The sequence below is a fragment of the Haemaphysalis longicornis genome, unplaced genomic scaffold (assembly GCF_048455015.1).
Source record: "Haemaphysalis longicornis isolate Haplotype H1 unplaced genomic scaffold, Haemaphysalis longicornis Haplotype H1 scaffold_9, whole genome shotgun sequence".
Taxonomy (NCBI): domain Eukaryota; kingdom Metazoa; phylum Arthropoda; class Arachnida; order Ixodida; family Ixodidae; genus Haemaphysalis; species Haemaphysalis longicornis.
In genome coordinates, this window is record NW_027526460.1 from 117,090,948 (window position 1) to 117,112,100 (window position 21,153).

Here is a 21,153-nt window from a genome sequence, read left to right on the forward strand (position 1 = left end):
CTGAGAAAAAAATGACACTACCTTGCCGCGAGGGAACTCTGACTTGATGCCAAGCATCTCGGACGTTCCGAAACGTTCTCGAGATTGGGTATCCAAATAACAAAAAAACGACGGAACTCCGGACGGCGCAGCGTGACTCATCCGAAGCAGCAAGTGAGGGAGCGGCGCGCGGACCGGGTTTATTATATAGAGCAGATGAAGTGGAGAGGAAGAGATGAGAGAGGAGACGCGCATGCGCGCTTATCGCGCAGCTGCGGTGATGAGTAGCGCGAGCGCTATCGCGCAGCTGGCGTGGAGAGAGGGGGAGAGGTGCGGACGGACGGACGACGGTCGACGGACGACGGACGACGGAGCCGAGAGCAAGAGATGCTTTTTACCTAAAACTGCTTAGCAACGTGGTTAAGACTTGTGAGATTTTCCACAGCAATCGAATTTCATGACTTGTTTTTTGTTGGGTGGGCTGCTAGCCAGTGTGGGCCAGGGTAATTCGCTACATCTCCGCCGTTTGGTGCGACAAGCCAAAGCAACAAACCGGCTAAAACTGTCTTGTAATTGCTGGATAGTGCCATCTTTTTCATCACTGGAGGGAGGAATCAACATCAACTGTACAGCGCTCGTTCCCCGAAAGACCGGAGTTTCCCGCACCACTGCTGCGACGTTGTCTATTCTTGTTTGTAATCGCCGCAAAGGACTGGGAATACCAATAAATTCTTACCCAATTAGTAAATTGTGGCCCCAAAACTCACGATAAATCAAAACCGGCTGCCAAATGCCACCTACGTGCGAAAAAAAAGACCGGCCATGGGAGCAGTAACGCCGAGATTTCTTTTTTCGATTGTTTGTGAGCAGCTGTATGTGAAAGAGCAGTCAGCGTATTGTTTGCTAAAAATAGATTATTCATGTGAATAATACAAGTACTTTTTGTCTTTTAGTCATCCTATCTCGTGCCCTATTCGCAATCATGATCATGCTAAGACTTGTGCTGCTGCAGTAGGCATGTTTACTCGCGTGGGCTAACTCGTGCACTCATTTTTAAATGCGGAGCATTTCTTAGTATCGCCTGGTCCTGCATCGTTGATGTTGGCGCCGTTCACACGCTCACTGCGCATGCGCAACTCTCCTCCGTACACCCACAGCTCCGCGATACTACACTATAAAAAAAGAACTAGTTAGCGGCGCCCGGTTTCGATGCCACAACTCTCTGGCCGCAACGGGAGGTACGCGGTGCCCTTCCCACTACGCTACAAATCCTGGACGCGCCTTATGTCTTTGACTCATTCAAACTACGTCAAGAAGCTACTGATACAACGAAGGCACGCGAAGCTGAACGTCAACGGAAACGACGAACTGAAAACTTTAGAGAGGGGGATGCTGAATTTCCCGTGGGAAAGCTGTGGCGGGAAGCGCTACGCGCCTTGCAGCTCAACCAGCCCCGTCCGCAGCGCCTCTGATGCTGATTGTGGCAGGATGCCCCTAGGGATCAGCCAACCAAAGAATCCATCACGACATAGGTTCGTGTTCAACCACCGTCGTCATCTTCCCGTAGGGGAACCGCCGAAGAAGAACAACGAGAAGACAAAGCTGCGAAGAGGAGGGCGTGTACATTGCTCTCAGCCGGTGCACCAATGTCAACAACCTTTACCTCACCAAAGCTGACGGAGACTACCGATTCTACCACAGAGACAACATAGACAAGAACATGACGGACTAGTTTCGGCGCCTCGAGAACCACCGCCTACTCACCGTAATACAACAGTACTTGCGTGCCTTTGCCACCGGTGTGGACCCGGACGCGGAATTCCCTCTGGCGCTAGTAAAAACCAGATCACTCAACATAACGGCAACACAATGGAACCACACGGAACCGCCACGATGCTTCGCATCCTCATCAGGGTTCCCCACGGGAAGATGGTGTAATTCTTTTGCTTTGTACAGGGGCATAATCTACATAGATGCAACATTGGCCGACGCAGGGCACTCGAAAGAATTCGCCTGGCAGAAAAAGACTGTGAAGTCATCTCACGATGCTTTTCTGAAAGGTCTCACAACAGGATTGGCTCCGCCCTCAAGAAAGGGGGCCTTTTTGATTCGGGTACTTGCTGGGAGCAGTGCTACACGTTACGTCGAAGGACCTGCCGACCACTTCCGAGCAACAAAGGGGTACAACAGCCGCGACTTCCGCTTCAAAATGGAAGGAAATTATTTTGAGAACACATTCACCGACAAGCTTTTCCCAAACATTCCGGACAACAGCTCTGCTGTCATGGGCATTGCTTCATTCTACAGCATATCTCTTGACAAAGTACCTAACAAGTCGACGCTGAAATAAAGCTGAGGCTCACAAATAAAGGTGTTTCGTGGTCCCAGGGGAAGGTGATAGTTGAACTGCTGGAACTGTCGCTAGGTATCAACACACCCAGCATTGTGTTTCGCATCAAAATTCTGGCGGTTGCCCACAGGCACTAAGGGCATCGCGTAGCCCCATGCCACTGCGAGGCCAACCCGTTAAAACTTGTTTGGAGCCAGGTCAAGGGGTAAATCACACGAGGTAACACGGGTTTCAGTTTGGCTGAAGTTTGAAAGCCCCTGCCGAAAACACTGGCGTCTGTAGGGCAGGAAAACTGGCAAACCAGCTTTGCTCGTGTAGAGCAAGTTGAGGGTGAAGCGGGGGAATTGGAACATGACTGCAGGCAGTGAAATTGAACGAGTTTTTCTGAATATTTGTGATTCGTGCAACTCCTGCTCCTATGGGTGGAGCACTCATTTTAATAATGAAGAGTCAAGTGGCATGGAAGAACTTGCTTGACCCCTCAGGGATGTGTAACCTCTTAGGGGTGGCTTTGTTCACGAAGGTCAACTGGTTGAGCTGGAACGCGGATACATTTCTATGCAACCCATTTGTGCTGCGTCATGCTGAGCCGTATTACTCGAAAGGTGTGTACCATGACGAAGCAAAGAGTGTTTCCTCGTCGTGCAGTGTTTGTGTGGTTTAAGGTTTCGAAGTGACCCGGGTTATGAGCGACACTGCAGAGTGCTGGGCTGTATAAATTTAAGTCACCATGGGTGTTTTAATGCCCACCGTCTTACAGTACATACTGCATCCATGAAAATGCAGCCGCAGTGATGGGAATTCAACCCGCGTACTCGGTAACAGGAGTGAAGTATCGTAACACCTGTTCCAGTGCAGCGGGGCCTGTTTGCTTTGTGTCTGCCCTATCGCTTGATTGAAATATGGTTGTTATGAAGAGAACGCTCTTGGCATAGGCCTACTTAATCAAAGAATGGAAAGAAGGAAAAGGCAGCAAACTGCACGTAGAAAAGAGTACACGATAAAAGCCCGACAAAAGCTCACAAGTGTCACCCAAATGTCACCGAGGCAACAGCGTCGGATGAGGACTTCGGCTGGGATGTCACAAAGAGAACAGCTCTCAGTTCAAGCAAGGAATGGCTTTATTTAACGGTCATATGACTTCTGCAAGAACTGTTTGTGAGACAGAAAAGAAAGGAATAAACCTGAACCCACAAGACCATCGCATCAAGGAGCTGTCCTATAAATAAACTTTTCATTTTTTAAACAAACAATGCCGGCATTATGCTGCAATATCGGTCCATTGTATACAGTCCGTATTGCCTCTGCATGCATTTATGAAGGACAATAAATCCTAGCTCCTGAGGTAGTGCCATTTTTGTTACTGCGTGAGCCAACCCCATAGCCATTTCCTCAACATGGGAAAACGTGCGATATCAAGGTTGTGTGTATAGGAACAATTGACCCATCAATTTAAATACACTGTTTTTCTGGCGAATGACAGGCTACCTTAAAGAGCTTTCTCTTCAAGAAAAAAACAATGTAACTCTTCCTTCGGGGAAAAAAACAGTGTCGTGAAGAAATAAATACGCAAAATATTTCACAGAAATGTTGATATACTCAGACAGTAAACCTACAATTAAGAAATCTAGAATCTATCTATTCTATTCTATTCTATGCGGGACCTCGTCAAGCTGTTCGAGAATATAGTCCCGTAGTCCTCCTTTTCAATGGAGATAAAGCTGTTTGATTGATTGATTGAAAACAGCATTCCATGTTGCAGAATGTTTTTTTCTGAACTTCCCGATCAATAAAAAGTGATGTGTTACTCGCATCAAGTTCTTCGGGCTACTCCATGTGCAGTGCCAAGGTAGGTCCAATATTGCTTTGGTGAAACCGTAACCCGCTGATCTGCTGGCGGCACCGCATAATCAATAACAAACCCAGTGTTTTAGGATAGGCCCAGAAAGGAGTAAATATGAAGCATGGGAACGTTTTGTTTTCACCGCTTTGCGGTAAAAACACAGCCCAGGGTTAACGCACCCACAGACACAACCCCCAAATTCAGCCTTTTACCCACTACTATTTTAGAGCAAAGCTGTGTACGGCTAGTATGCAGCAGATCGTCTCCGGCAACAGAGGGATGTAGACAAGAATCGTGGATGAGCGTAGCGCACCCTTGCGGCGCCCACTGAAATCTCGGCGATCGTAAAACTTTTCGCCACACCTTCAGCACACTAAAAAGATCATAAAAATACAGAAGTGCTACAGCATTCATATTTTGATGCAAGACGGCTTATATTTCTCCTGAAAGACTGTCTTCCCAGAAATGCGTTTGGGTATACATGAAGCCGACTTTAAAAGAATTGTTGTAAGCTTGGTCTTCGTATGATGGTTTTCTCACATCGAAAGCTGCACAGTGACGCCCGTCAACCTTCGGAGGGAGTATCATTACAAAGAGTGGCTGTAACTCTTGTTTTATTGAAACAATCCCGAAACAAAGTACAGAACAGTTATCGGCTACGACAACTCTAAAATTACGCCCTGTTTTATTTACTTTTGAAGTAACACAGTTCACGGTGAAGTGGTATATATTGTGTTTTTCTCGTCTGCTGTCAATTACATGGGCCTCTACGGAAGCGAAACTGACAGCCCCATGTTTGTCCACTAGATTAAAGCTCTAGTTAGTCAAAATTTTATTCGGGTAATTAAACAGGTAGTATGCTATTTGCCAAGTACAAAGAGACGTGTTTTGCGTCCAGTACCACTTGGTTTACGACCCGGTCAAAGCCTATTCTCACTCACGTTTAGACTCCGCGCCACTACTTTGCTGGCCATCCTTTTTCACGCAGTGGAAGAGCGCTGAATTTTCGCAAATACGTGAGGCACGTCCAACCGAACCGACGGTTTGTCTCTTTGTTTACGAACGGCGTAAAATCTCAATGGAGCAAGCAAACATCCTTCTGTCGAGGAAATGCTGTGCGGCCTATTTTAACTAAACACATCGCCTTTTAACAGAGAAGCCTGCAGTTAAAAATAGGCCTCACAGCTAGTATTTTGAGAGCAGGATGGCTTTCACTGGGTGGCGCTGCAATGTGTTTCGGTGGCTGTTCGCGTGACACCCAAACTTTTGTTCCCGACAGTACATATAAGGTTTTGCCTTCGCTACACCAATCGTGTAATGAGGCAATACATTCCCCAGACAGGCATTTTAGACAGGTGGAAATTAACCTGCTAATAAAAGGTGCGTTCAGTACAAAGTCTAACCTATGTGAATGTTCACCATGCTGCAATGCCTTTTTCAAAAATATCTCAAAAAGGAGAACTTACTTTGCGATATATAAGCGCGCCTGAAAGTCCGTCACAGGCTGCACAGTGCTGGGATCCCTGTTTGAGTCAAGAATGACTTTGGCTACGATAGTTACCGGAGCGAGCAAAATGAAGATTAGCTGCATGCAGTCCGTCCACACGACGCCCCTGAGTCCTCCCTTTTTTTTAAAAAAAGAAAACGGGGCATTGATGAGCGGTCTGTCGAAAAAGGTTGTTGACATACGCGGTATTTGTTAGCTTAGTATTATTAAAAACAATTGGCCTGAAGCTGGACGTTTTATGACCGTAACTTTCACAGTTATTAGAGGTCTCCTACTTCACAAGTTAGGCAGAAGTCACATTTCTTAACAAAACATTGAAACTCTTCTCTCATAACGTTGCAGCATAGAGTTGATGACGCAAGGAAATCCAAGTTAGAAATGACAGGTTCCTGTAGTATTTCACTGCGGTATAGCTATGATTTCTACACTGCATGCAGCACTCAAGTTGTCGAGTTATTGTATTGTCCCCCAAAAATTTAGTTTGAAGGCAATCAGTAAACTGTTGTCCGTAATATGATAAAGTTACATATTTTATTGGGTCAAGCATGGCCCCGTTATGCCGGGCTATACGCTGGATGGAAATATCACACCAGCCAACTTACCAGGGCTGTGTAGAACGTTCCACAAAATCCGATTACTATATTGCACCACACCAGGGGAAGATCAAATGCTGCAAAAAGTAGAGAAATCAACCAGTTTTCGTAGTAATAGCGGGAAAAATGAAAACACTTGTACTTGCGGGGAAAAATTCTCGGGTGAATTCACGCTTGGAAAGTGGCTTGACCACCCTGAGGTCGAATGTGGTGAGAACATTGCGCGAATTTCTGGACTAGCACAAAAATGAAAATAAAGGGAAAGGGTTGGCGACTATGTTTTGTGGGTATCGTGTAAGTGCTACTGTGTCACGGTGTGAAAAAAAACAAAATCAGTGATGATAATGCACGCCTGCTGGTATCTACTGCTCTGTCATTGTGTGAAACTGTGAGTATCGGGCACGAAGCAAGAACAATACCGCAGGGTAAACAGCGCTTCCTAGTGAGGCTGGATAACGCAACGCTGGTTTTGCGATGTTGAGCCAGCGGCATCTGTCGCGGGAGAAGGAACTGCTGGCCGCCGCAATCAGCATTTCACTGCGACCGAATCGTTCCCGCTATCATTTCATCCATCAGGTGCTGATACACTCTCCTTCGCCATCACAGCAACAAATCTTTCTTTTCCACGTTGGGTTTTATTGTGACATTGGTCGCTCGGCCGCGTTCGCCGCAGTGGACTGTTTCCCATTCTGCATATTGCCGCGAATCACGTATGGGTTTGTTTATTTATTGTTTGTTTTTACTGCCCGGCCACGCTGCTCTGTTATCTGAGTCTCAAGCGAAGCGCGTCTTTATTCTTTATGTTTTATGGAAGGGCTATCTCATTCATATAAGCAGACTGTTTCATCTTAACGTCACTAGCCCAGAATAATCTTCTCTGATCTACAATGTTCCGGATGTAAATCGACGGTTCCAGAAACACTCGCGCCGAAAGATAAAAGCCTGCAGAGCAAACGTCGCGGCATTCCTTTCGACGATACTCGCCTGCGCAAGTAAATTTGTTGACCGCTGCTTCGCCGCCTCTGTATTATTTTGAGTTGTTAGGGAAGCACAACTTCCCTCTAATAAACTTGTTTTTCTTAAAGAAAACTGCGTCATCCTTGGCCACGTGACATCTGGTCGAGGTGCGGGGTAAATGCACCCTACACCCTCGTCAAGCCGACAAGAAAGTCCCATTCGTGCCAGCCGCCGACAGCAAGGTCTTCAGCCGGAGTTTGGGCTCCTTCCGGATAAAGTGAAGAAAGAAGACGTCGTTACCACCACCATGATCAACGCAGGCACCATGACCAGCACTACCCTCCTTCTTCAACAGCCCCGGGAACCACCATCGTTCCGCGGAAACCCCGGAGAAGACCCTGAGGACTCGTTGGAGAAAGTGGAGCATGTCCGCATCTTTAACAGGTGGGATGACGAAAAAACGTTCCGCCATGTCTTCCTCTACTTAGAAGATACGGCCCGAACATGATTTTAAAACCATGAAAGCTCCTTAACCGACTGGACACTCTTTAGGAGGGAGTTCCCCAAAACATTCGCCACCGTTGTGCGGAAAGAACGAGCCGCCCTTTTGTTGGAAACGCGCACGCAACACCCCAACGGAGGGGTCGTGATCTTTGTTGAGGAGATGAAGCAACTATTTCGCCGAGCAGATCTCGAAATGACGGAAGAAAAGAAGTTACGCTTCTTGATGCGCGCTGTGAAGGAAGAACTGTTTGCTGGACTTGTTCGCAACCCGCGCCAAACCCGCAACCCGCGACCCGCAACCCGCGCAACCCGCAAAAATGCCTTACACAGGCAGGATTTGTCAAGTAATTGGGCGGTATTAAAATTCCTAGTGAGCGCGCGTACTCTGAGAAGTCTGAGCCGGTAATGAGCGAACTCTACTAATTGTGGTGGTGGCTAGTGAACCAGCGATATTTGCAGGCAGAAACTTAACTTTTTAGCGCCACAGATCGAGCGCTGGCAGCCCTACCGCCGCAGCAAGCGACGTGAGCGTCTTTTGCCATATCTCTTCACCTTCGCTTGTGGGGGGAAATGCCCGTCTTTAGTTTTATTGTGGCGCGTAATATCTTAGTTAGGGACAGCCATTAAAATCTGGCGTCACCGCCGCCTAACCACAATAAAAAGTAGAGCTAACCTCTTTGGTTTCAACGCGCACACAAGCGGCGGTCCGTAGAGGAAACACCCGATCCTCTTTACAACAGCAGTCTTGAATCTCTTTCCGCGCCTCCTATAGGGCGTGCCCCTTGCGAATTGTTCCGCCAGCGAACCAACAACAAGGCGACGAACAGTCGTCTGCTTCCAGAAGCCGCGGCTCAACGCAGTAGAGCCGCCATGCTTGCATGGCGTCACATCTTGCTGTTGCTTTTAGCCAATCAGGGCTTTCTCAAAACGGACCCTTTTGAAACGGACACAAAGCGGACAAACAAGAGAATACCGCCCCAGGCCTAAAATATGCTTTGTTATAGCCGCCCTCGAATAAATTAAAATTTAACTAGTCTTTGCTGGGAAGGTACCATCGTTTCAGAGTTTTGGTGTTACAGACGCGTTTTTCACAAACCGCATAGGGACTTCCGAAAAAAAAGAGCTCTTATGGCACGTAATCGCAGTAACCACGAAGCATCGCACATGGTGGGGTGTCAATGCAAAGTAGTTTTAGAGGGTCCATTGAAGGAACTTCTACAATAACCACAGCGCCTTTGGCGTCAATAAAGCTTTGCTCGACTAGTGTGCGTGAGTAAAGGTGAACCTAGGAAATGGGTTGTCCCGTTAAGCTTGGAAACGTGCGTTATGGCTTTTACGGAATAGTATAGCAGTCACAGGAGTAGCAATCACGTTAGTACCATAGGGCGTCCCCGCCTGTGGGGCATATTTAAAGGTAAGAGGGTGATTAGCCAAACCTATTAATAATTGGAACAGGAAGATGCCGTAGCAAATAAAAACAAGTGATGATGATGGTATTGAAAGGACACATGCACACCACTGGATTCCTGCCACTGTTGGCACCAGGCCTTCAGTGTCAGTAGAGCTGAGAATCTTCCCAAGGAGCTTTCCTTAGAATCTTCCTGCAAATTGCAACTTGCAGTTCCAGTTTCCAGCTTTGTACTTGTGTTTCCGTAACCTGCTCGGTCGGTTGGTTGATAGACTATGATGTTTAACGCGGCGACTCAGCGCAGGCGATGAGGCACGCCGTAGTGGAGAGATCCGGATAGATGTCGACCACCTGGTATTCATTAATGTGCACCGAAACCTCGAACACACGGACGTTTTCGCTTTGCGCCTCGATCAAAAAAGCGGCCGCCGAGAACGGGAGTCGAATCCTCGCCTTCAGACTCAGCAGCAAAATGCCTTAGCCACTCAGCCCCGCGGCGGGCGCTAGAATACTTCCGCTGGTGCCTTAGTCCACGATAAGAACGTACGTTTGTTTTCTTGTTTCGACCGTACATAGCTCCTTCTCGGCACCTGCTCCCAATGTGGCTTCAACGACACGCGATCTGAGTAATGAGTTGCGCCAAGAAACAGACCTTCTTGCACGGCATTAGATCGAGATTTTCGTGCCAACATACGTGCACTTCGAAAGGACTATTGGAAGACACTCATAGCATAGTACACGTTAGTGACACCTTTGAAGAACTGCGGCAGTATTACTTGTGCAGACCAAAGGCTGATATTGCAAGCGTTACGGCAGAAATTGCTGCCTTACGCGATAAAGTAAACGCCATACCGAAGTGGCTTGCAGGCGTAGAGTTCCGCTTGTTTCTTCGGAACAGTACTCGCAAAACAACCACATTGAGACTAGAGAAATTAAGGGCGCCCTTATCTAAAACCTAACTGACAATGTTTGCGAACTGGAAGTCATACCAATTGGAACCCGTCAATACATTGAGCCTAAATACATTGATGTCCGCCACCGAGTGCCCTTTGAAGCAAAACCTAGAGGTATCGTGGTTTAGTTATAGAGGCGATGAAAGACAGGCACACTTATAGATAAAGCCAGGAAACTTCGTCTGAGAAATAGGGACTTTGGTAACGTTTAGTTGATCCCGCTTTTGTCAATTATTCCCTCTGTTGCTTCCTGAAAGATTTTTTTACATGACCGTTGCTAAGATAAAAGCGATTGGTTTTGAAGTATGTCTGACACGCGGGGTGAAAACTCACGGAAAGAGTTCGCATCATTCCGCCACATGAAGACTATCTTGACAAGATCCACTGAAGAGTTGTTCTTTCGCATCACCATGACCCCGTCTCTCTTAGTAACCTAACAACCCCAATAAAGACCACTATAAACTGCCCTATCCTAAAGAGAGCAAAACAAATTCTGCTCAACTATACAAATTAACTTGCTCTTGCATTTTCTAGGAAACGTTAGCGTTGCGACTATAGGACCCCGCCAGTGCATGTGTGTTCTTCGCTTACACGGGTCCACCCCTGTGTACTGAAAAAAAAACGAAAAATTTTTAGGATTGATAGTTTTGCACGTACCTGTGACAATCGTCAGGCTTGCTGCGAAAATTGATAAGGCACCAAAGGTTTGCTGAAAATAAATTCTGCATGCTATAAATGCGGGGGATAATCCAAACCAGCTCGTAATTTTCGCGTACGCGTCATTACACTGTACCATGCCATTGTTCACTGTCACTTCACGGGCTGTATCTCCGAGTTTAAAACCTAAAATCTCACTGCGTTCTGTGTTAAAATATAAGAAATCACGCTCGAAAAAGAAGTTCTTTAGGTTCTTTTTATGCAAATACGACGTCCTACAGAAAACCTGACCACTGCTTTTGTTTCACATCTCCGAATCATAAACTCTGGTCTTATTTGTTTTATTGTAAGAAACAGCTTCGTTCTGTAACTTTCCTGGCAGCTTGTTTAAAACAAGCAAAGTAATAATAGGTGCATAGGGCAAACGATATTTTGTTCAAATCTGCGTAGAAACTACGGCAAAGTTCGCAATTTTTAGAGCTATTTGCAATTGTATAACGAAGTTGGGAACACGGTAATAGGGAGGATCTCGAAAGGGCGACGCAGCGTGGCATGTAAGGCAACAGGTGCGCATGAGGAATTTAGGCTACTGCCGCATGCGTGATACGAGGATCCTTGCCCTGTAAAGGTACAGTCGTGATCAATTTGAAGGTTATCGCGGGAGCCTCGACCGACCGCGACGACAGCGCCTTAGCGTGGCAATTTTTAGCAGCAGCCACCACGAGATTATGCTAGGTTTGCTTCTCTCATGGCTGTTCCAGGCAGTGCGCGCACTGCCGTCAGAAACGATAAAGGTCAAGCTCGTTTTTTTTTCTTTATCCTTTTCTCTTGTCATCAACATACTTCACACTAATACGCAGCCTTCTCAGGGTAACTATGCCTGCATGCTGGGGCATTGTTGTGTGAAAAAATTTTAATTTGCTGCCGCAATGCCGCGGTATCTTCGGTGTTATCAGGTTGCCGAGGAACGAAACGCGGATACGTAACACCAAAGGAATGAAGAAAAAAACTGCGGCAGTCGGCCTTTGCTGAAGGGGGCAAGCGAATTGTACGCAACAGCCAAGGGCTGAGGGAGGGCAGCATAATCTCATCTTCCCGAATGAAAAGAAGTGCCACAGAACGGCGCTCTGGTCTTGCTTGCTCGGTGCTCTCGCGATGATATTCAAATTGATCCTGACTGTACCAATGAGGGCAAAGAGGATTTATATGGTAATGTATAGCGATCGCGAAGATCTTCGGAGAGTATTATGCATGGGGCTGGGCAAGTTGTTACGGGAGCAACCGCAAAGTTGAAAATAAAGTTCGTAAGCCGTTTAACAGGAAGACCAAGGAGGCCTTCGCATTTATATTTTAAAAAAAATTTCAAAGCCCCCGTTGTTTTTCTGTTTTTCTCTCTTCCTAGGTTTGACCATTCAACATTTTCATCAGGGCTGCGCGTAGTATAAAACTTTGGTAAGCTTATATCAACGATCGAATAAGCATTTGTATGCTATGTGCCCGTCCTACATCTTTTCCTGTGTCTAATTGTAGTACATTTGTCGTGATCCTGCATTTCGTAGGCTTCATTTGGGCTAATATTTTAGGAAGACACCAAGAGTTTTTGATTTCGCGCAAGCTGTTTCTAAACGTGTTAATATGATCTGCGCAGATATTAAAATGTCCAGATTTATATGTTTTGCAAACTTGATGTTCATTTAGGTGGCATATTAAACAATTTATGAAAGAAGTGGGAAGCTTCTCACCGTAAGGAATATGTAGGTAATGCAGGCTGTTAATGAAATTGCAGAGTTAAACCTCTTACGAATATACTGCAAAGATACAAAAGATATGAACAAGGAGTTACTCCGAAGGTTTGTCTTCGCGACGCTCAAATATCCAATAATAATGCTATAATTCATTAAATAAAAGTGCTGAGAGGAAACGCCCGTCACACCAGCCATCAATCTGTTGTGCTTTAATACAGGATAAATGTCATGTGGCAAACTTTTGCAACGAAAAACCAATAAAATGGTTTACGCCCTTTTGGTGCCACTTCTTTCTTCCATCATCAAATAAATCTTCAGTGCGCTGTCGTAACAATTACGATTTCAGGTGTAAGGCGCAAAAGGAAAGTAGTGCTTTAAAAATTAAGTGAGGGAATAACTCATGTTGGTAAATAAGCGGCTAGAGTTTTCGAAAAAATACGGACCCGCCTTAGGTCGAAGATAAAGGAGACACGCTTTGTTGCTTCCAGCTGGTTTCGAATGTTGCCACTGGGGCTGTGTTTCTTATCCCCTTTGAATTTGATTATTTCATGTTTACCTGAGTGCGTATACGCCTTTATTGCAAAGTATTTGGGTTTTTAAACCAAACAAACTGCCAACTCTCAAGTATCGGGAACCTTTATCTATATTTTACGTTCTTGAAATTGAAATAGAAAAACCACAGCTTAGATAAGGCTTGCAAGAGCTTGTTTAGGCTGTGAGCTATGATCGACGCCGTCGCTTCGGAAAGGGTACCATACGCTCACTTCACGACGCAGAGGAGTCGTTGGCGGCACGATGACCATGGTGATCAGTGTGTACTCCGATGGCATAACTGGTGGTCAGCAGACTGTTGTTTGTAAGACGCATTTGAAAACTGCACGTCACACTATTTCAGGGCTTCTAAATCAAGGTACGCCGAGCAAAGAAGAAGCGATCAACTGAAGATTTGACTGGATCAAACACATCTTGTGGTGCCCTTGCTGGCTTTCTCTGTGCCGGACTTTGGTTCCTCTACTGATCTTTGTCCCCGTATTGCTAAATTGCAGCTGACGAGATGGACCGCGAAAAAGCCGCTTTCCTAACACAATTTAAAGTTGGAAAATTCGGTATGCGTAATGGTGACTTACTCCTCCACAGTTTGAAATGATTACGGTGCACTCACGGACATTTAAGACTCATTTCGTACGTTTTTGTCACTTCAATGGCGTTTACGCCTATTCCAGGTTGAGCATTGTTTATCCAATTTGCGGCACGTTCGCCGCCAGGTCACCATTCCCGGCCCGCTTGTTGACAAAAACGTTGTGAAATCCCTGGTCGACATGGTAGGCACCATGGGTAGTTTCCCGGCCTCACGCAAACAAAATGAATTCCGCTGCTTTGTAGTTTTGCTCCCACTATTCCCCCTTCGTCTACAACTTTTCTAAAACATCCATTGCGTCAACGCCCTTCTTCTATAAACACCGCATTCTTTAACGATCCTTACCAAACCACTGCTTTCTTATTAGTGCTTTGCTTTTTTTCAACAGCTTTGCAATTGTAATCGCTTTTGATCACAGTGTCAATGCAAGTACGAAGTGATCCAGTTACAATCGAATAGCTGCATAACTAGCTCAACTGCATGATCATTCCGAAAAGATTTTTGTGTACGCCGGCAACCCTGTGTCTGATGAGACCATCAAAATTAGCTTACACAGTGGAAATTACTCTGCTTGTGTGGGCTGCTTAGAAAATGATATCGTACTGATGCAGCTGTTCTTTTATTTCTTTCATGATTCACAATGCCCCCTCTTCGTTGTCCATGCTGCGAGATCCGCAAGGTGAGGCTCCGGCGGTGCTCCTAAAATCTTTAAATATATACCCCTACTGTTTCCTACATGCCTGAAAGCTTTCGCAAGGAGCCGAATTGTTCCGCCGTTCTGTTGACCAGCCTCACGGCGCTGGAGCAAACACTGTGAATTTGGTTTTCTACGCTTCCCATTTTCTGAAAATTGGCGGCGAGCAGCGTTATTCCCGACACTTCGCTTTACCTCATAATTAACATCCTTGATTCCCAGTGCCGTCACTTTATATTTCTCGGCTATATCCGTGGCCCCACTAAAAGGTCGTGCCCGGTGCCTTGCGCCGGGAACGCCTGTCGGTCGCCGCGAGGCAGGCGCTCACGCGCCGTCCAGGCTTTCTGCTTACGCCGGACAGATTCGTGTCGGCCTAAACAGCTCGGTTGTCAAAACCGTCTCTTGCACGACGCATCGTTGAAGTGACAACAGAGCATGGGACGGTGCGCAGTGTATAATTGCTTGATATTCGGCGAGTTGGTTCCTCATCACTGGAAATTACAGCTTTTTCTTGGCGGGCGTCTTTTCCTCTTTACGTTAATGATGTAATTTGAACCACTCCGGGACTCGTCTTATAAAGAGCAACTACGTAATGCATGACGCCAAACTCTCCGTGGTCTGAGCCGCCTTGACCACGCAAGAACGCCAACACCTCCGAGGCAGATGAGGCGTACGATGCGAAAAAGAGAGCGGAACGCCGGGAGCTTGCTGTTAATCCATAGGAGTCGCTGCTCAACTCTGTTGTATTCAAACATTACACAAGTCTTAGACACGTGTCTCTACGAGAAGCCATCATGCTTTTGCATTACAACGCTTTATAGGTGTCTACGCTTCTGGATAAATTTCTAGGAAGAGATTGTGAAGCCTTTCTAGTATCGTTTGCAGCAAATAATAAAAGTAATTAATTTAATTCTCGTAATTAAAACTTTTAAACATTTTGAACAACATTGCGAAATTGGTGTTGGCGACATGATTATTCTCCAGTGCCATTGTATGAATGGATATTGTCATGTACGAGATTTCTTATCAAACCAGCGCACAAAATACATTTTTTTGCATTTTATTATAGGGTGGTTTCAAAAATTGAAGCTTCTTCAGCGTATTCAATATACCTTAGGTAAGATACACTAAATGGCGGAAAGGCTGTTTAAGCCTAATAAATGGCGAGAAAAAACTGCAACATGACGAAATACCGTCCCCTCTGCAGCATTGAAGAGGACTCGTTTATTGCCTTTATACTTACATGTAACATGCAGACATTGGCACACCAAAAAAAAGTCCCTACATTTAGGCACTTTAGTGAATGTTTCCACAACGGTGCGTACACAAAGAGGTTTACCAAAATGCCTTTCTAAATGCGTCAATTTTAAGGTTCTGAAATTGCAGACATGGGCAGTGTAGTGTGTAAGCACTTCGATCCAGTTCTATATGTTTGAACCTACAGCACATTATGCAGAGAAGCAGTACCGCAAGTTGGGTTAGTTGGTGCGTCGTTCTTTTTTCTGCGATTGGTGCGCTTACATTTTTTCCGCCCAGCATGCGTTTAGGACCTAGTATCAAGAAGAACGGAGATCATGCACCCATTGGCAACGAGGAATTACGTTGGGAAAGCATATTCATTACTAACTCAACCACACCGCACCACATTCTTTCGGAAATTAACCGGTGAACAAGAATCCGTAATTGTGAACCATCATTGTAAACAAAGGTGGAATAATGTCCCGTTCAAAATTCATTCCTCAACTTTCTCGCATTTTAAATTCACTTGTAGCGTGTCCTGTGGGCAGATTTGTTTTCACATATTTTCCGGACCAATTGCGAGTGTTCTAGAAACATCATTCAGTATAAATGATTGCTCAAACTTTTTTTTATTTTTCTCTGTGGCCTAAAACTCCCGCCACTTTTTTTTGGTTTGTTTGTAATGTAACAGAAGCTTTTTTGTGAGAGCTGGCATGTTTTCAGTTGCTGCAGTAGACGCATTTGATAGCGGCATTAAAATATACTTCAAGCTTTTGAAGACGCCGCGAATCAAAGTAGGTATGGCAAGATGTGTGGGTAGCCAACGAAACAGTCCCGCGTAAGTGCTGGCCACAAGTAGAGGTTTCGAAGTGCTTCCAAACACGTGAAGGAAAGTGATTTCGCGTGACTGGTTGAAGGCCTTTTTAAACTACACTGCTCACCTTATTAGGCATTGAGGCTGTTTATAGGCGCCTAGTGCATGCATGCATCCAACTCGAGTCTGGATCCACTGTTATGGCTGACTTCGGGGAATTTTGTTGATGCTTATCGCTTCTTCGGTCATGTTCAGAACGCCTCGCCATGCCTGTGACTGACCACGATTGTGTAGGCCATAAACCCCTTCCCTCGTTATCTAATACAGGGGACAAGTTTGAAAGCTATCGGTACTCCGTTCGCCGAACTCAACTACAACTTACTTACGGCTCTCGTTTAGCAGTGATTTCTTGTTGGCTTGGCTGTTGAAAGACGCTGCTAGAACTGAAAGGTAGGTCGTCACTATGTGCGATAGTTGTTTTTAAAGTCACTGAAGCATGGAAGACACCCCCGCACTTTGAAGAGCACTAGGACAGAATGAAGAGTGCCTGGATTGTGTTTTAAATTCACCTTTGAACGTAAAACGGAAATATTTGGCGACAGTATTTTATGGCCACCTACAACAAGCACTTGCGGCGCTGACGGACGAAGTTCTGAAACCATTTCATATGTTGAAAAGCTTAAAAAAGTGCGTAAGTCTCCTTAAAAACCCAACTGCTTCACGTGTGGTGCTAGTCACAATTTCCCCCTTTATCCCAGCTCATTTGTTACCCAACCAGATAAACAGAGAACGAAAAAACTCACCTCAAAAACAGACGTGACGCCGAGACCGTACATTACTGGCAAAAACAGGTGACCTACGACTGGAGCCATAACAATGCAGGCGACGCCGTGCCACATTAGATGGAATCCGTACGCATAGAGGTGCCCAGTAAAACCAACCAGTCCCGTTGATGACATCAGGCTTGCTACAACAGAGGCTGCAAGGGGAACCACACGCAGCGCTCTGCTGCCGAGGAAAACTTCTGCCGGAGTGTGGGCAGATCGGGCTTTGAGGCGAAGCGAGAAATAGAGGCCAAGGCCGAGGTTGAGACCCATCATAACCCCAAACACCGCATACTCGACGACCGAAGTCATTTTAAACCCACAAAACTTCCTATCGGTTTACTGCCCTCGGTTCAACCGTAAGCATCGGCTGCGTTACTGCGAGGGACTTACAGGTAGCTGAATCGGTAGATGCTACAGTCTGCAGCTTCCCTTGGTCTTTACGGCGCGTTGACGCACTGTTGCTGGGGAAACGATTCACGATGTGGTTACTGGTTTCTTTACTGCCCCGTTTTTCTTGTCGCTTTCCCACCTTTCTCTTACGCTATACGTAGGAAGTAGCCTTACATGGCAAATAGACAATTCATAATAAGCCCACACCCGCTGCCAGAATTAAATCACTGTTTTTGGCCTAGTGCTAGAACGTCGCGTTTCCTGGGTGCTTTGGAAACGAGGTTTTCGAATGACTGAATGTATGTCACAGTACGTGAACGATATTGTCGCGCACAATGTCGCATCAAGCGGAATAGCTCAGTCGCATTCTCATGTCACTCAACTTGAGTGGGAAGCACAGAATTCCTCATGCGTGACGTTTGGAGATACGTCCCAAGCTTCGAGATAACCAGCACGTGTACTCGCGTTCAGCACATGTAGGGGACACTTGACGCAATTGCTTAAAGCACGATATCCTAGATTCCCAGGTTGCTGGCTGTAGCACGTTCGCTTGCACCTGCGTTTATAACAACGTGGCCTAAAAATGTCGAGAGGACATCCAACTGAAATACTCGGCTCGTCACCTTTCCGATACAAAGCACTATCTAAAAGCTTCCAGCAATCTGTACAATTTTATTCTGTGTGCTTTCGGGTCAGTCTGCTGTTTCACCGCTTTCGAAAACAGTGCACTCAAACATGTGGATGTTGCAACTGCGTAACAAGCGGAACTAACCGTAAACACGGACACGCATACATTTAGAATAGATACTCGTGAGAGTTGCTTGTGAGGAGGGAAGCATAGGAAGAATATGTAACGTAATAATACTGCAGTAAACATGGTTTTCTGGCTGCTGTTCGCTCCATCCCGAATAGACGGCGTTGCACGGTGTGATAAGCCTGTGTTTTGCAATCCAACACGCAAAACGATCTCCTTCCGCAGCTTGCAGCGGAAGCAAAGCATCTTAAACGCTAAACTGGACAATGACAACAACGTGCACAAAGGGAATGTGACAAATGCAGGTTGAAATATTGTATGGTGAACTTGAGCAATTTATGTTTTTCATACTGTCAGTGACAAGCCCAAGGTAAATTATTTAAGCAGTTGCTTTACAACGGAAGTTAGGAAGGTTTATTGCCACCTTCGGAGCCCCCATATTTGCATTCGGCCGCGGTATTGCCACCACCAAACGCACTAAAATCGAATTTCTCGCTATGAAATCGCCGTCAGGGTGACCGTGAAGCCCTAATGTTAGGCGTGCGTACTGATTCGTGTAAATACCGGCGTTTTCTGCCACAGATTGATACCAGCGGTCTAGCAGAGGAAAACATCCTACTGTGTTTACGTAAATGCTACAAATAATTCGTATAATTGGTCACCTAAAACATATTGTTAGCTGTCACCATCTCGAAGGTGTAAGCCTAACATTTTGTAAAAATAAGCTTTAGTTCAAGCGCAGTCATTGTATAATTGCTCTGATCACTGGAATACATTTTACGATAGCTATCATGAAAGTGCTTGTCACAATGAATATGTCGCCGTTCCTCGGGGTCACTGTTTTGTCCGCTACATTGCGAAATTGTGTAACAGATTGTCATTACAAACTCAAAGGGTTATTTTACAAGGAAGAGGCGAAATGAAACTTTTAAAGAAGGTAGTCTTTATTGGGCTAACTGAAAGGGAAAATTTCGGTCTGTCTGTCTGTCTGTCTGTCTGTCTGTCTGTCTGTCTGTCTGTCTGTCTGTCTGTCTGTCTGTCTGTCTGTCTGTCTGTCCCTTGATTAAATAACCCGGCTGAAGTGAAACAGAAGCTGTCCAATAGGCGTTTATATCCACAGCAAAATCTAAACGTCTATATTCGGTGGCAATGTTCAGAATTGTCACCATTACTGAACAATAACAAAAGATTACGCAAAGATGACGCAGAAAATATTACATGTGGTATTTGCAGTGTTCCTTTACGAAAAATGTATGGATGCTTGATTTTTATGTTCGACTGCACGAAAAATGTACTCTGTCGCCTCCTGTCGCCCGCATCACTATTGCTTCTGACCGCATTTTAGGAAATCAAACGGCATCACTTACGAAAGCTTCCTCTAGATTGGTTCCACGTTCCGCTTGGAACGCACGTGGAGTAAGGCAACATGGTTCTATAAACGTTGATGTAAGGTGCATCGATTCACGCGCGTCACCACCCTACGGCTGCGCTGGCATCGAGGCACCTGGCTTGGAGCAGTTAAACGCGGTAAATTTAAATTGACTTGAGCAAACCTCCAGCGTGCTTACCTTGAGAGGAGCGCGACGGGAAAGGAGGAGGGTGAGATGTGAGCGGGAAAGTGAAATAGGGCATTTACTTGGCAAACGTTAGCGAAAGGCTGTAGACTATCCCCTGTGGGAGGATATCTGTATTTCTTTAACAGCAGTAACCTTCTCAGAAACGAGTAGCAATACCAGTAGGGTATCCAGTTTGGAAGTCAGTAAAAGTACAGCCCGAAACAAAAACCAGAGCAGGAAACTGCAGAAAAAGGAGAAATAGCGCGAGTTAGGTGAATAGAACAGTGTTGGACTGGCCTGCCTTTCAGGCATGTGCTGTCTGCTTTAGAGCTGTTTTGGTGTCTAAAGCGAAAGACGTAGTACTTGAAAGGTCAGTGGATGCAGTTTCTTGAAAAAGGATTAAGTGCGGGCCCTACGTTAACTATTTTTCCTGCTATATATAGTATGAACTGAGATTTAATGATGCTTCAACCAATACATAGACAAAAACCAGACGTTTCGAAGCCCGCTCGACTTTTTCTTCAGGGGTGACTGGGGCCACACTGCAGCTGCGTCTTGTATGCAGCTGCGTCCTTGAACAACTTATGACACAAATCGCTAACCTATATTCTGCCGGTCCTACTTAACAGGCTGCACTCAGAAAATTTTGACGTAACTTCCCATCCCAACTCGCATATTAAATTGCATTGCCAGCAAATGTGTATCACCGTCTGAACTCACATATTCTATTGACATCAGTGTGTTCCTTGGATTTTCCAGACTCCTTTTTATTCTGATGCTCAATACCCTTGTGTTGCATAAAATGCCCCTGAGCTTTTGGTTAACAGCAAGAGTGTTTAATATGCCTGTAATACGCCTTTCCGAGTTTGTTAGCAACATTATATATTATCCTAAAAACAGTCTCGGGAATTTCTGCTTACGGTATGTATAATAAATGTTTTTCGTTATGTTGAGTGTTGTTCTTGTATAATGGTTATTTCAATTATGTTTTACCTATGACGCGTGTCGCACCTCCGACACTGATGCCACTGTATACGGGGCTGGAGCCTTTGTCGAGCTGGACTCGCAGCTTATAGCTCCAGCCCCCTCCTCTCAAAGGAAAATAAAGAATTGAATTGAATTGATAGTCTTTCACTTTTGCTGGCCTCGAACAATGCCTTCTGCTTCGGCAGGTAATCCGTGTGTGCACACCGTTTACAATTACCTCTCAGTTCAGTAACTTCACAACCAGACAGAAGCCTGTCA

The 21,153-nt window shown here is 45.6% G+C and overlaps 1 protein-coding gene across 1 annotated transcript in view; it reads right to left on the reverse strand.

Annotated features, from left to right (window-relative positions):
* Positions 1-17,760, reverse strand: part of LOC144151808 (sodium-coupled monocarboxylate transporter 2-like) — an 89,278-nt gene extending 71,518 nt beyond the window's left edge. The window contains exons 1-5 of the mRNA XM_077682942.1: positions 17,185-17,760; positions 12,494-12,559; positions 10,752-10,803; positions 6,282-6,349; positions 5,639-5,796 (exon numbers count right to left, since the gene is read on the reverse strand). Of these exons, the coding sequence (XP_077539068.1) occupies positions 5,639-5,796; positions 6,282-6,349; positions 10,752-10,803; positions 12,494-12,559; positions 17,185-17,517 (677 nt within the window). The 5' untranslated portion in view covers positions 17,518-17,760. The remainder of the gene's footprint in view (positions 1-5,638; positions 5,797-6,281; positions 6,350-10,751; positions 10,804-12,493; positions 12,560-17,184) is intronic.
* Between the last annotated feature and the right edge of the window lie 3,393 nt (positions 17,761-21,153).